This window comes from Strongylocentrotus purpuratus, unplaced genomic scaffold (genome assembly GCF_000002235.5).
Source record: "Strongylocentrotus purpuratus isolate Spur 01 unplaced genomic scaffold, Spur_5.0 spur5_scaffold_8, whole genome shotgun sequence".
Classification (NCBI taxonomy): Eukaryota; Metazoa; Echinodermata; class Echinoidea; order Camarodonta; family Strongylocentrotidae; genus Strongylocentrotus; species Strongylocentrotus purpuratus.
The window spans coordinates 12,225,868-12,239,426 of NW_022145614.1; the positions used below are offsets into that span (position 1 = coordinate 12,225,868).

At 38.2% G+C, this 13,559-nt stretch overlaps 1 protein-coding gene across 1 annotated transcript in view; it reads left to right on the forward strand.

Annotated features, from left to right (window-relative positions):
• Positions 1–13,559, forward strand: part of LOC577249 (Y+L amino acid transporter 2) — a 44,064-nt gene that overhangs the window by 5,618 nt on the left and 24,887 nt on the right. The window contains exon 2 of the mRNA XM_011682626.2: positions 11,968–12,093. Within this exon, the coding sequence (XP_011680928.2) occupies positions 11,968–12,093 (126 nt within the window). The remainder of the gene's footprint in view (positions 1–11,967; positions 12,094–13,559) is intronic.

A 13,559-nucleotide genomic window follows, 5' to 3' on the forward strand; every position in this document is an offset into this window, starting at 1 on the left:
TATGGGGGAAAATAAAACTCGGAAGACTTTGTTGGACTCATAATACTGGGCCCATAAAGTACTTTCAGTGGTAATATTTTCTCAGGCTGGTTTCGAGGGAGTTCCAAGACAATAGGATACCTTGACCTTGTGCTTTCAAACATTTTGAAATGTTATTTGAACAAAATGCTCTCCTGTCGGTTTCGTTTACTGGCATGTCGTCAGTGGGGTTCGTTCTTCCTGAGTCTTCCTCCTCAAAAGTTTTAAAGGAATTTCAACTAGTGTAGACATCTTTTGGCATTGCCATTGGTCTGAAAAGGCATCTTATTGTCACGGTTGTCAAGTTCATCAAGTGGTGTCTCCGTCCAGTATGATCTAAACCTTAGAGCACATGGTCATTTGAAGGTTGGGTAAACAACGGGCTACACCCACCTCCAAAATAAAATGTAAAAATTAGCGGTACGTTAGAAATTTGTTCATTATGATATGCGCAACTTTTGTCCTTTCCCCCCATGATTCAGGAATAATTAAGTAATCGATTTGTGATATAATCATTATCTTTTATTTACTTCATCATTTGGGGTGACATTAGTTTATCCGTGACCGTACGTTTCTACTGACACGTACCCGAACGATCTAGCTACATGTAATAGCACGAGGGAGGAGTTATCTCTCCGCATCGCATCTCAACTTCCCATGAAGAAAGGAATATCTTACAACTCATATAGCAAATATCGAACATTTTTTGTTGTTGACGTGAAATGGGGTGTACCCTTTCCATCGAAACCGGACCATCAAAGTGTTGCAGGCTTGTGGCACGTGCATTTACTCCATGCGCCAATAGCGGGCACAAACTGAATGTCAGAATATATATATTTTTTTAAATACCCCCCCCCCCACCCCCTTTCCCCACAGATCATTTGACCTTGCGTGTGCAACCAGTCTGAACCAATGCCAACATAGACCAAAACTATTTACATGTACACCGATTTACCTTTGTAGATAAAAACAAAAACCGTAACTTACGAAACTGGATGAAATGTAATTTGATAGATTCGGGATAACGGAACTTCCTGCCTCACTATTATAAACAAAACTCGGTTAAAACGACTGATTCACAACGTTTGTACAACTTTCAGATATATGGAACTATCACAGGATCCACTATATAAACAATGCACAAATTTTAATGAATATTAATAGATTACCGTAATGAGCAAAACTTTATATACAAGAAGGTCCGAGCGAAATTATTTATGTACATTTTCAGAAAAGATTTCAAAACATTGATTTTGAGAAAAAAATGTGCCGATGTTAAAGCGACTCGGTAGCACTGTTGAAGGTTGATAAAAAAATTTTTTTTTATCTATATGAAATGTTACTCATTATATTCCTTCTACTGTACTTACCCTATATTATGCAAAATATCTTGAAAAAATTCTCAAACCGAGGGCGTCACTGTGCGACACCCTCTATAATTTTCCCAACCGTTTTTCCATGAAAATAAGACATAAGACAATTAAGCTTTAACAAATCTTTCAACATTTAATTGTCTGGAATGGTATAAAGAGCCAATGTGACGATTGACATTCACCTAAAATGTAATTAAATTGTAATGATAACATAGTTGGGCGAATTAAGTAATCGATCAGATCAGTTTTCCAAATTGTTATCATTAATAATAGTCTGTTTTCTCTCAAACTTTCAGATTATCTTTAATACATCTACATGTTACATTGAACTTGATTGAAGTCACTACATTAGCACCATTTTCTCTCATCTGAACAATGTTACCGAGTCCCTGCATGGATCCCGAGTTCCCGACATCATAAAATCGGCTATCTAGTCTGTGGTGATTGATGAATCTATTCAGAAAGGAATGAAGTTGATTAATTATTCAAGTCTATAGACTTTTTATATCCCCATTCTACCCCGGTGGAGTTGCTCATACGCACGAATCTTCTGAAATTCGCGGAAAGGAGGGAGGTACATTAATGTTAGATGTTTTCGCAGACCTCGTCTTTGATGTGTTTATGGTGTCAAGATCCGTGATATCAAAAAACAGGTGGTGTTTTGGTAAACATTACGACGATATGAAAACAGAATTTATGATTTAAAAAATATTAAAAAATCAACTTCCTCCCATCCTTCACTACTGAAAGATATCTACATGTATATTCCGTCATTTCTGTTATCACTCATACACTCACCATCATTTACTTCTTTATTATTGTGTCGATTCGGAAAGGGGTACAAATGCCCTCGATTATTCAAAACACTGCCATTCTTTCTTTTTGGTAAAGCCAGGAATTAATAAAGTGACAAAGTTACCAGCTATGTCAGTCGATAGTTTTTTTTTTAAATCTAGAATTGTGGGGGGGGGGGGGGGGGGGGAAAAAGTAGTTTCACATTTTTGAGTGAACATGGCTATGTTACTTCTTTATAATAGAGTGGGAGCCGCGGGCCTTCTGTACATCAGAAATAGGGACTTTTAGATTCTGCACGACGAGAACGCGGACTGCCCTTTTAAGGCAATGTGACGTCACTGCCAGTGCCTTAAAAGGACGTCACATTGGGCAGTCCACGTTCTCGTCGTGCAGAATCTAAAAGTCCCTATTATAAACCGACATCGCCATTTGATTTTCACTGGTCATAATAGAAATACCAGAAATTGCGCCGTTGCAAATTATATCGAATTCATCTCGCAATCATTCCTAATGTGATCAAAAGTGAAATACGAACTTTCTGCACACCTCATATAAAATCAGTTATCAATGACGTAAACGGGAGAGCTGTGCACTTTGTGATCGCGTCTATGAGAGCTAGAAGGACGTTAAAGTCTAAATACTTGTTTCAATTGAATTAACACCCTTATGATGGCTCTATACAGGGGGGGGGGGGGGCTTTCTACAATTTTCCCCAAAAATAAAAGAGCCCCTTCTGAGTGAAAAAAATGCACTTTTCTTGAGAACGTGAACAGTCAATACTCCCCCTCCCCCGATGCACTATATTCCGTTTTATTTATTAAAAAAAAACGTTCCGCGGTCCCTGGCAATAAATTAATAAAGGTCAAAAGGTGCCGTTGGCATTGTCATCGTCATTATTTTGTTGCTGTTTCTGTTTTGCTTTGTTTTGTTTCGTTTGTGTCTCTTGTTTACAAACTATTAAACTATGATACATGCATGTAGGCCTGCATCTCAATCACTTGAGCATTGTAGCAGTTAATCCGATGCATTCCAGTAACAAGTGGCTTCCGAAATTCCGAATATATAGGAAAGTGTAACCTATTCAGTCATCGAACTGATTCGATTTTCACTGGGATTATCTCCCCACGGCTACTCGTGTGGAAAGACGGTCAGACGATGTTCGGGATATCGGTGTCGTTCATCTTTACACACCCCGCATCGATCGATCGGTTAATAGAACATGGTATGACGTCACAAACGAGACATTTGATGACCATCCGCCATGTTTTTATGGCTTATAATTAACAGCGTTCGGCATGCGTCGGATTATATTGGATACATCTGAAGCTGGTGCGGTTATTTGCTAATATAAATTAGACTCGGAATTGGGTCATCAGGTGGCTTGCAATAATTGATGCATGTGATTTGTATTATGTGGCTTGCAAATTATCTACCAACATAATCATATCAATTTTGTGTGATTTTCAATATTTTGATGTCGGCGAATCGGAAATCATTCAGATAAAGAGATAGGTAATTAAGGTCGGGGAAGAAATCCGAGTATAGGCCTGTATCAGTATTACTATGTTGCATTATTGAACTGACTGAATAAAATGAATTGATTTTTAAAAAGTAGATAAAGAAAATAATTTTTCTTTAAAGAGACAATGGGAAGCCAGATTGCATCGTTCGTACATTTACTGAAATCATATTCTACGGCTTCCACTTACTGCCTTTTTCATTAGTGGATGACTTTTATATTTAAAAAAAATGAGGTAAAGCTGAACGTTTTTGGACGAGATTAGTCCTTCATAATTATCTTGATGCGAATTGTTTGTCGAAAAGTGCGCGCGGGGGGGGGGGGGGGGGGGTTAGAAAAGCCACTCCTTTCCGATTCCAAGGAAAATTACCAGCGGAGAGATAATATTTCTGGTTTTTGTTTTTCACGTGCATGATTATTTGATCTTCGAAAACGTTAAATCAAACAGTTATTATGATTTACGATATGATGCAACGCGTGCTCGTTCCTGCATGCACAGTCAAGTTGATGAGGTTCGGCGGAAAAGTGCATTATGAACTATACCCCAAATTAAATGATTGATGACACTCAACATGATATGCATCATTAATTTTTATCACATCACTCTGAAATATTGCACCAAAGTAAAGTGCAACATGAGAGTAAATTTCTAGACTTGAACTCATATTGTTTGAATGACTTTCAGAGAGGATTATGAGCACACATACCCCTAAAAAAAAAATCCATAACGACCGTATGATGACACTCAAAATGATGTACAACATTCATCAATAATTACCTCATCGTTTTACATCACACCAAAAGTGAACAGTGGACGTATTTTTTCCACTATGTAAAGTTATACCCCCAAGTATATTCAAGACACTCAAAATGATGTCAACATTCTTCTTCACCACTTCACATTGCAGAGCATCGACGTATCCGTATAGGCTTGACGTCATCATAAATTTACGTGAATATCAGAGCGCATTAACGAGAAGGAAATGATGCTTGCGAACTGGCTTTTCATGAGTTTACTCTCTATGGCTTCTTTAATGACGAAGCTCTGTGAAGATTAGTAGTAAACTAAGGCGGTGGACCAGAGCGGAATAAGTCATCAACTGTTTGGCCGTCGCTAATGAACTTCACAATGAATGTTCCCCATGGGTATCGTTCATTACAAAGGCGTTGTCGTGATTTTTGGCCAAGAAAATCCGGTCCATCTTCAATAACGGTAAAGGCTTTTCTTGATTTAAAAGCAGGAACTCACTGATTTGAGCAGGTGCTAAGTTACAGAAGAAAAAAAATCAAAACCATATACTTTATTACATATCATTATTATCATCATCCATAACAATTCGCCTTCCAGTTTCTCAGTATTCAGATAAATTCTTCTACATTCTATTGAAGACTATAAATATTTAAGATCAGAGATAGTGATCATTAATTGTTAATATTACATAAAAATAACTTGTGGTTTTGTACTTTCTTTGTAAGTGAGAATGAAGGGCTTAACAATGATTACCCGATTTGCCTAAATTCGATTGCAGACTGCTTTCATTTTTATGATATTTGTGTCCTGTGAATTCTATCTCTGTCAATGGCCGTCGGGCAAATTGGAGAGATCCCGATATAGAAGTGCCGAAAATGTCAAACCCGAACCCCAAATTATCATCCTCAGTCGATCAAGTCCTCTGAAATATTCATCAAAGTATTGATTTATTTTGCCCGCTATCTCACCCACGATCGCAATGATGAAAGAAGTATAGCAGTTTGCTCTCCATCTTCCTCTCTCTCCCTTCCAATGTCTCTACCTGATCCCCCCCCCCCTCTCTCTCTCTCTCTCTCTCTCTCTCATCTCACTTACGTCCAAATTGCTCTGTTTTACCACGTCATTCCGAAATGTCTGGCATTATTTTTGTTTTCATAAAAATGCTTTCATCAGCGGGAATTCTCGATAAAACCTGAATCTGAACTTGGTTTGTCTGTACATCATTCCTCGCCGAACTTGCAACTAACGATTACATCAATATTTCTTTACAATCATGTTCAAAAGAAAGCGATTAAAAAGTCATGCGTGAAATTGCAAGTTCATCTGCTTTCATTTCGTTAGTGATTATTTTCTTTACAAATTAAATTTTTCTTGATATTGTTATTCTTATAATCCTTCCTTTACGACCTGAACATGAGTTTTTCGTATCGGGACAATATTAACCCCCGGAAAATCACCCCCTCCCGAGGAGAACTATCACCTAATGACAACCACCCCCCCCCCCGAAAATTATCCCCGTGGGCAATTACTCCGCACCCCTGAAAAAATAAATTTCTATTGGTTTTAATAAAAGAAGATTTTTTATTTTTTTTTCGGGGGGGGGGGGGGGTAATCGTAGGGTTCTTTTTTTGGCGGGATGGGGGGGGGGGGGGGTATTGTCCCGCTTGTAATTGGCTGAGGGTGATTGCCCAGGGGTAATTGGCCTAGAACCTGACTTATTATCGGCGATGACTTCACTATGAAGGATTTCGAAGTGTTTTAATTACCCGAACTCTTTCTCCCATGCTCTCTCTCTCTCTCTCTCTCCTCTCTTTTTTTATTTCTACCCCCTTCGCTGCTCACAATAATTTTTCTCCATATACCACCTCCTCTCTCTAAGTACATTTTTGTCTCCCAAATGACGTCAGAAATCGGTAACCAAAGCCTCATTAAACAAGCAAATCAACCTCCGCTCTCTGGGCCAAATCATTCTTTTTAGGATAATAGCGGGGACTCATCAAACGGCCCCACTGCAATATAATAGTTTTCCAAGTTTCCCATTGGCTCCCGGCCCACGGGGAGCTTTAACAAGAGTGATGAAATTGAACGGTAAATGGGAAGATAGAGACCCGAGTAATGAAGATAGCACGATAATATGAAGGCACATTCCAGGAACTTTAGGAAGCAAATCGGAAAAGGAAACGACGGAGATATATTCATACAAGATGAAATGATTATAGTTATAGAAAGAAATAGAGATGATTCCATTTCTTATCAAAGAAAATAACGGAGATTATTTCAAGCAAGATAAAGCAATGCGTTTTGCGCGGTAAACAATATTTTGTTAGTTGGACATAAAAACTTCAGTTTTTCGTGTTGCATTCATCGGAGTATTTTTCAAAAATCTATTTTTGTTTTCATTGTGTGCTACACTAAGTTTGGTAAACGTCAACTAAATAAAAAAAAAAAAATTTGGTAAACGCAGAGCTAGTGAGCGATCGTGTTAAGTAACAAAATACCGGTACCGGTACCTTGCCTCACGCGATACGCGTTATTCGCAAACCTCACATCGACCGTAGATATGAAACTGGTACGAACTGGGCCGAGGAGCTTTACGGCGCCTTGAATAATGGCAGCTGGTTGTAGGACGAATCCAGGAAATTGAAGACTGTAAATAGCGCCCATTACCACGCAAGAACCAGCAGCCTTGCTTCCTCTCACTCCTACTTTCCGAAGGCGATGTCTAACGTCAACCTTTGATGATGCAATTTTTAGTTCAGTCCCACGCATATGATTTGCGGTAGGTGTGTGTGTAATTTTTTCCGTCTTGAGAACTCAGGCGCTTAATTTGTAAAGAATTGCTTTAGTGACAAAACACCTGCCACTGTTTTGTCTGATAGAATATTGCTACAGGCGAGATTTGTCTTAATGTTCAGGGTCGGATTAGATACTTTCTTAAAGGTAAAGACCAGTATTGGCAACGCCCCAATTTCAAAAAATGAAATGGAAGCTCTCATTACCAATCATGTGAAAGAATATGTTTTGAATAATACATGATGATAAAAAATTTGCCGGGAAACCGCCTACTAATTCATATATTTGGTAAATTTATTTCTCTCATGGTCTGGTGAGAGAGATAGGGTAGTCCCATATACATCTTTCTGTGTATAGTGCTTGTAACTTTACGAAGAATGGGCCAAATTTCTTATCATTTTGATGATTCCAGAACCTTGCAGATGCTAGATGCTAGATGATCAACCTTTTCTGATCGATTCCACAACGTTTCTTTCACAATGCAATCGCATGACCATTACTGGTCTTTACCTTTAATATAGTGGTAAAAACGTGTTATTTTGCAATCTTAAAGTTTCATATTTTTTTCTTTTCAACAACAAACTTAACCAACATCATGATTAGGACTTTTTGAAATGCATGTTTGCTTTGACCCACTACTTTGAAGTCTTAAACTATTCAGAAAGATAAATTTACTTGGGATTTTAAGTACTTAAAGATGAAGTTGAGTTCTGGTCATGCGATTGCATTGTGAAAGAAACGGTGCGGAATTGACTAAAAAGGTTGATCATCTAGCATATAAGAATTTGTGTGTATTGCAAGGTTCTAGAATCATCAAAATGATAAGAAATTTGGCCAAGTCTTGGTAAAGTTTACAAACACTGTACACAGAAAGATGTATATGGGACTACACGAACACATGGCGTAAAAATCCTACCCCCCGAGTTTTACGATGTTACTGAAATATTTCGAATATAAAGGCATTTGAAGAGCCATGTTTTTCAGGGAACATGTCTTATCTGATGATCTTCCACACTTGCATAATAAGAATTATTACGCTCACAAATTATTTTTTACCTCTTCCCAGAACTCAACCTTCTCTTTAAAAGAAACTGGTTAGTTTTCAGATAAAGCCTTTGCTTCAATTACTATAGCAGGTGCTGGTATTCTGGTGAATGATCCTTGCTCTTGTTTGCTACCTGTACGTGCAGGACTGCAGGTTTTCCTCATTTGTATTATCATTGACAAAAAGGCTTGTTAGAAAGTTGTTTCATTTCTCTTTTTCAAACTTGACCACTGACCAGCATCTGAGTCCATTATTTTTGTTGGTTAAGCAATATTGTCTTTACTTTATTAGTGTCATTTGTCGTCGTACTAGCTTGTGTCCAGATAAAGATTTTTTTTTTTAAATCCATGATTCTGATCATGCATGACTTGAGTTGTGTTTGATGCTTCCTAGTGCTCCCTAGTACATTGTCAGCAAGTGTTATTCAAATCTAGGTTACCCATCACTTTTTTTATTCAGGGGGCACCCCCTGGTTTTAATACTTGTGCCTCACTCCTATCCCCTCCCCCCCCCCCCCCCATGAAAATAATCCTGGATCCACTACTGCCTGGGAGACGAGGCTCTTTCCATCTCTCTTTCTGTGTTTCCATCTTTGTCTCTGTCTCTCCCTCTCTCTCTGTCGGATGTCTCTAATTTCTCTCTCTCTCTCTCTTTTGTCTTGTCTGTCTGTCTTTCTCTGTCTCTGTAATTTCCTTCACCTTGATTCACAGTTGGGCGTAGGGATGTGCCTGCCTGCCTCTGAATTTGCATTCATGTAGTTTATTCTAAATCCAAAGTCCTACCCAGCATTGAACTTCTTCATGTCAAGGAGCCTTTCACATCTTGTTAAATCTATTTAGTTTTTCATTGTTTCAAGCTGAAGTAACTGTCAAGAGACATTTCTAAAAGACAAAACAAGAAAACATTTCATAAGAGCAAGGAGATCCCTCCCATCTCCCGGATAAAGGGGCATTCATTACTTGCATCCAGAGACCGGCAGAGACCTGTGAGGAGAAATAAAACAATGTTTCGGTTTTAACCTTCTATGGCATGCTACATTGTATTTGAAATCATGAAGGCCAACAAATTATGCAACAAATCTACATGTATTTGGTGTGAACAGTGTACATGTTGGGTTACATCATACTTTTGTGTAGGGTACAGTGTTCACTACCCCAATATTCATTAATGAGTTGGAAGTAATTAGCAAACAAGAGCAACCCTTTGGGATGCTATTAGAAGCCTCCTGTCTCCATAGTCCCATATAATATGTGCATGGAGCTGGACAGTATGCATGTATAATTAGACTTTTCATCACTGGACAATAGAGAAAGAGTTTCGTCATTTAGTCCTGTATGTGTAGGCTTAATAGATGGAGGCCCCTCTATTATGTTAATTCCCAAATTGGGAATTTAAAATGGACAAAGAGTTAGGCCTACCCTTTTTAATTGGGGTTAGTTCATTTAAGATTATATACAGAAAATACTTGGAAGTAATCTTGTGCTCAAAGTAAGTAAACATTAATATGCTGGATTGTGCAGCACAAACTAACTTAATTGCCATGAAATAGTAGGCGTACTGCATTAGGCATTAGCAGAGGTACATGTAAACTGTACTTCAGAGGTCATAACATCACCAAAATGCATTCTAATTTCTTTTGTACGCCTTCTATATTTCTTTAAAATATTATGTCAACCCACCCCAACCTATTTATTTGCTAACATCAATGATTAAAGATTGGATTATATGAATTGAAATGATATCTGATATTTATTGGAGTTGATGGCATGTATTAGATATGAAGATATATAGTGCAATACAATACGCGTACATGTATTTCAATACATCATAGAGACTACAGTTTACACAAAGCACATGTAAATACAGCCATGCTTAATATTGTTACCACGTGGCTATGCATACCTTTGCTGTTATTACGGTGCCACGATAGCATGCAAGCAATGCAACTATCGCCTGCACGTCTGTATATACATGTACGCAAGGATGGCGTGTATTATTTGGACTCGATGAGACGTGTGAAATTTCATTGTTAGATGGTGGGAGTGTCCACAAGAGAGCTTGTTTAGCATGAAGGTCATCTTGTGCAGATGTAGAAAAGATTTTCACTTTGTAATCGTATGTCATAAGGCCTGACCAACAAGCTCAACACAGACTGTCTCCTTTCGGCCTTATTCCTGGAAGATATCCCTTTGTGCATTTGGATCCTCTGTGTAGCGCTGCAGCTCCTTCCGTTATGCTCATAAACAGTTTCAATATCTCATGAAACCGAAACCCATGAATTAATGAATTTTTTTTTTTTAGTATACTTTCTGGATATATTCCCGTTTGATATATCACAACTGAGTAAAATTAAAGGTCACACTAATTGCTGCATGCATCTTCCCCAAGACTAGGAAAAATCAGGCACCATAATGACTACTGACCTGTATTTGACCTCTGACGGAATGATGGGTATTTGTTTAATTAGCAATCCATTGCTTCTTCGATTGAATGGCATCTGTAGAAAGGGTCGAGGGGAGAAAACAATATGAAGGACACCTCGCAGGTGAAAAAAAAAGGGAGGAAAGAGAGACATTAAAAGAGGGGGAGAGAAGGAAGAAGGAAGGGGGAGGAGGCAAGGAGGGAAGGGGGGTAAGAGAGAGAGAGGGGGAGGGGGGGGGGTTGGAAAGGGAGCAAGGGGCAGAAGAAGAGAAAGGGAGAGAGGATGACATGAAAGAGAGAAAGGGGGATGAAAGCCCCTCAAAAGAGGAAAATAAGGAAAAGAACAAGAGAGAAATAAAAAGAAATTCAGAGAGAGAGAGAAGGAAACAAATTAGTGAAGGGGTCTCAAGAGCGTGAAATGAACGAGATACAAGTCCATGTACATGTATGGAAAGGGGGTCACAGAACTTCATCATTGCATACCTTCAATTTAATCAGGGTGCACTGGTCTGGTCAGAAGTGAAAACTGATCGCCTACAAATACAGCCCTTCATATTATGTTTTACTGGTACTTGGTAAATATAAACCAGAGTTCCAGACAATCATTCAACATATTATTTACAGGGGTTGAACTGTGCAAGTGTGCATAAAGTAAAGTGACCTTAGCAAACAGCCTTGCTTCATTTGGATCTGCCTACCGGTATGTCTATTGGATTGTACTGCTTAGGGTCATTCTTGCGGAAGATAAAAAAAGAAGACCCTAAAAAAGTTTAAATATCCCCCTTTTCATACCAAAGCATCAGCCCTCTATGTACTTTGCTATGTTTTATACCACTATTTTATATCTGTAATGCCACACAATTAGTTCACAAAAACTTTTTAATTTTTTTATTTTATTTGTGGGCGATTCTAATACTCAAAGGCACTAATTTGTGTTTTCACAATAATTCTGTTTTTTCATCTCCATGGCATGACATTTTTTTTTTGACCCATGGATGTAAATACATGTAAACAAGCTGATATCTTATATTTTTATTGACAAGAATGGAAATAATGTGCCATTCGCAGTAAGTTAAATACTTACATGTATGTATTGTATGTATCATTTTATTGAATTTTATAGAAACAATTGTGAAATTTAAACATTTCTACATAGACTATCCTTTGCATATTAGGATCTTCTATCTTTTCTCTCATAAAATGTTTGTGTTATACTTTTGGTAACATTTTTTTCATTTTTCTTTCATTCCAGCGTTCCTGACCTTTGTCAACAGCTACAGCGTCAAATGGGCAACACGTGTTCAGGATTTCTTTACTGCAGCAAAGGTACTGGCCCTGATTGTCATCATTATCACCGGCTTGGTTCAGCTTTGCATGGGTAGGTATTGATTACTTCCTGTCCTTGTAATTATCCTGGTACTAATAGACTTTTAATATGTGTCTAATAACTGTCTATCTCGGTATTTAACCTTAAAAATTGTCAAACAATGGTTCAACGTCCACATCTGCATCTACTCTGGTACTCAGCATATAGTCTTTTTTGGGAGTGTTTCACAAAGACCAGGGACTTGATCAAGTCCCTGGTTGAACTTAACTATGGCAGGCCGTTCATGCCACTGTTTGCTGAGTATTTGGCTCTCATCATTATGATCTTGAGATTATATTTTTTCCTTCAATAATGAATTATCAACAAACGTAAATTCTGTAGATTTGTGACCATGATTTGTATGTCCCTTGATAAACCAATGCCAGTAAATGGTGAGAGCAAACAGTGGCATGAACAGCCTGCCATAGTTAAGTCTAACTTAAAGTCGATCTTAGTCTTTGTGAAACACTCCCCAGGGTATATATGACACTGGACATGATGCTGAGGTAAAGAAAATTGTGCGTGTGAAGCTGTTGGGATGAAGTCCCATGTTTAATCTACCCCAGACCCATCTGTGATCAGTGTCCAAGAACCTGCCAAATCCTAGTTCTTCGTTTTGCAGACTTGTAGGGTACCATATAATGATAATCTTTCAGAATGTGCATGCAACTGCCTGTGCAGCACTCATAAGCTATCTCAAATAGGTTTGGATTTGAACCTGTCTCGGGGTTACATCAAAAGGTGGCCTAAAACAGGTTTCCTCCAAGCAATCTTCAGCACCTTTCTTGCATTTATACCTATATTTTAACCCTGACTCTAACATCGAAACCTGTCTCAGGTCATATCAAAAGGTGGCTTAAAACAGAAGTGTTACTGCATTCAAGGTTTCAAAGTCAGAGTGCCATAGTTGGGACTCTTGGCACCTACATCGAGACAGAATATTTAGTGGATTGTGAATTTGGATATGATTGATCCCACGGTCCTCATTTTCTAGATTTATCATTGAAATAGGAGGCCTTATTTTATTATTTTGAGGAGTATGTTATGATACCAGAATGGGGTAATTGGGGTTAGGGACCCATTCAACAAAACATAGTCAAAACACAGTCAGAAGTGGATCAGGTTGTCATCATAAGAGTGAATAGCTATCAAAGATAATTATTTATAAACAACAAATGAGTGGATGCAAAAGAGACAGCCTAAACATGGCACAAAAGACGTTTCTGATATCAAAACATATTTTGGGGGTCAGATATACAACAGTAGCAGGGTCAGATTTACCATTAGTTTTGCTTGGGTGCATTTCGCGATTCCTGATCATTGTAAGACACAGGAATTTAGGCCAAAAGAGCAAACTTTCTATTACATTGATAGAAATTATAGAACTGCACATATGTTTTATTGAAATTCTTGAAAGATATCCTGTTCTTGATCAAGATAGCTCTGAGAAGTTCAAGGTTGAATGTCAGTGGACTTCA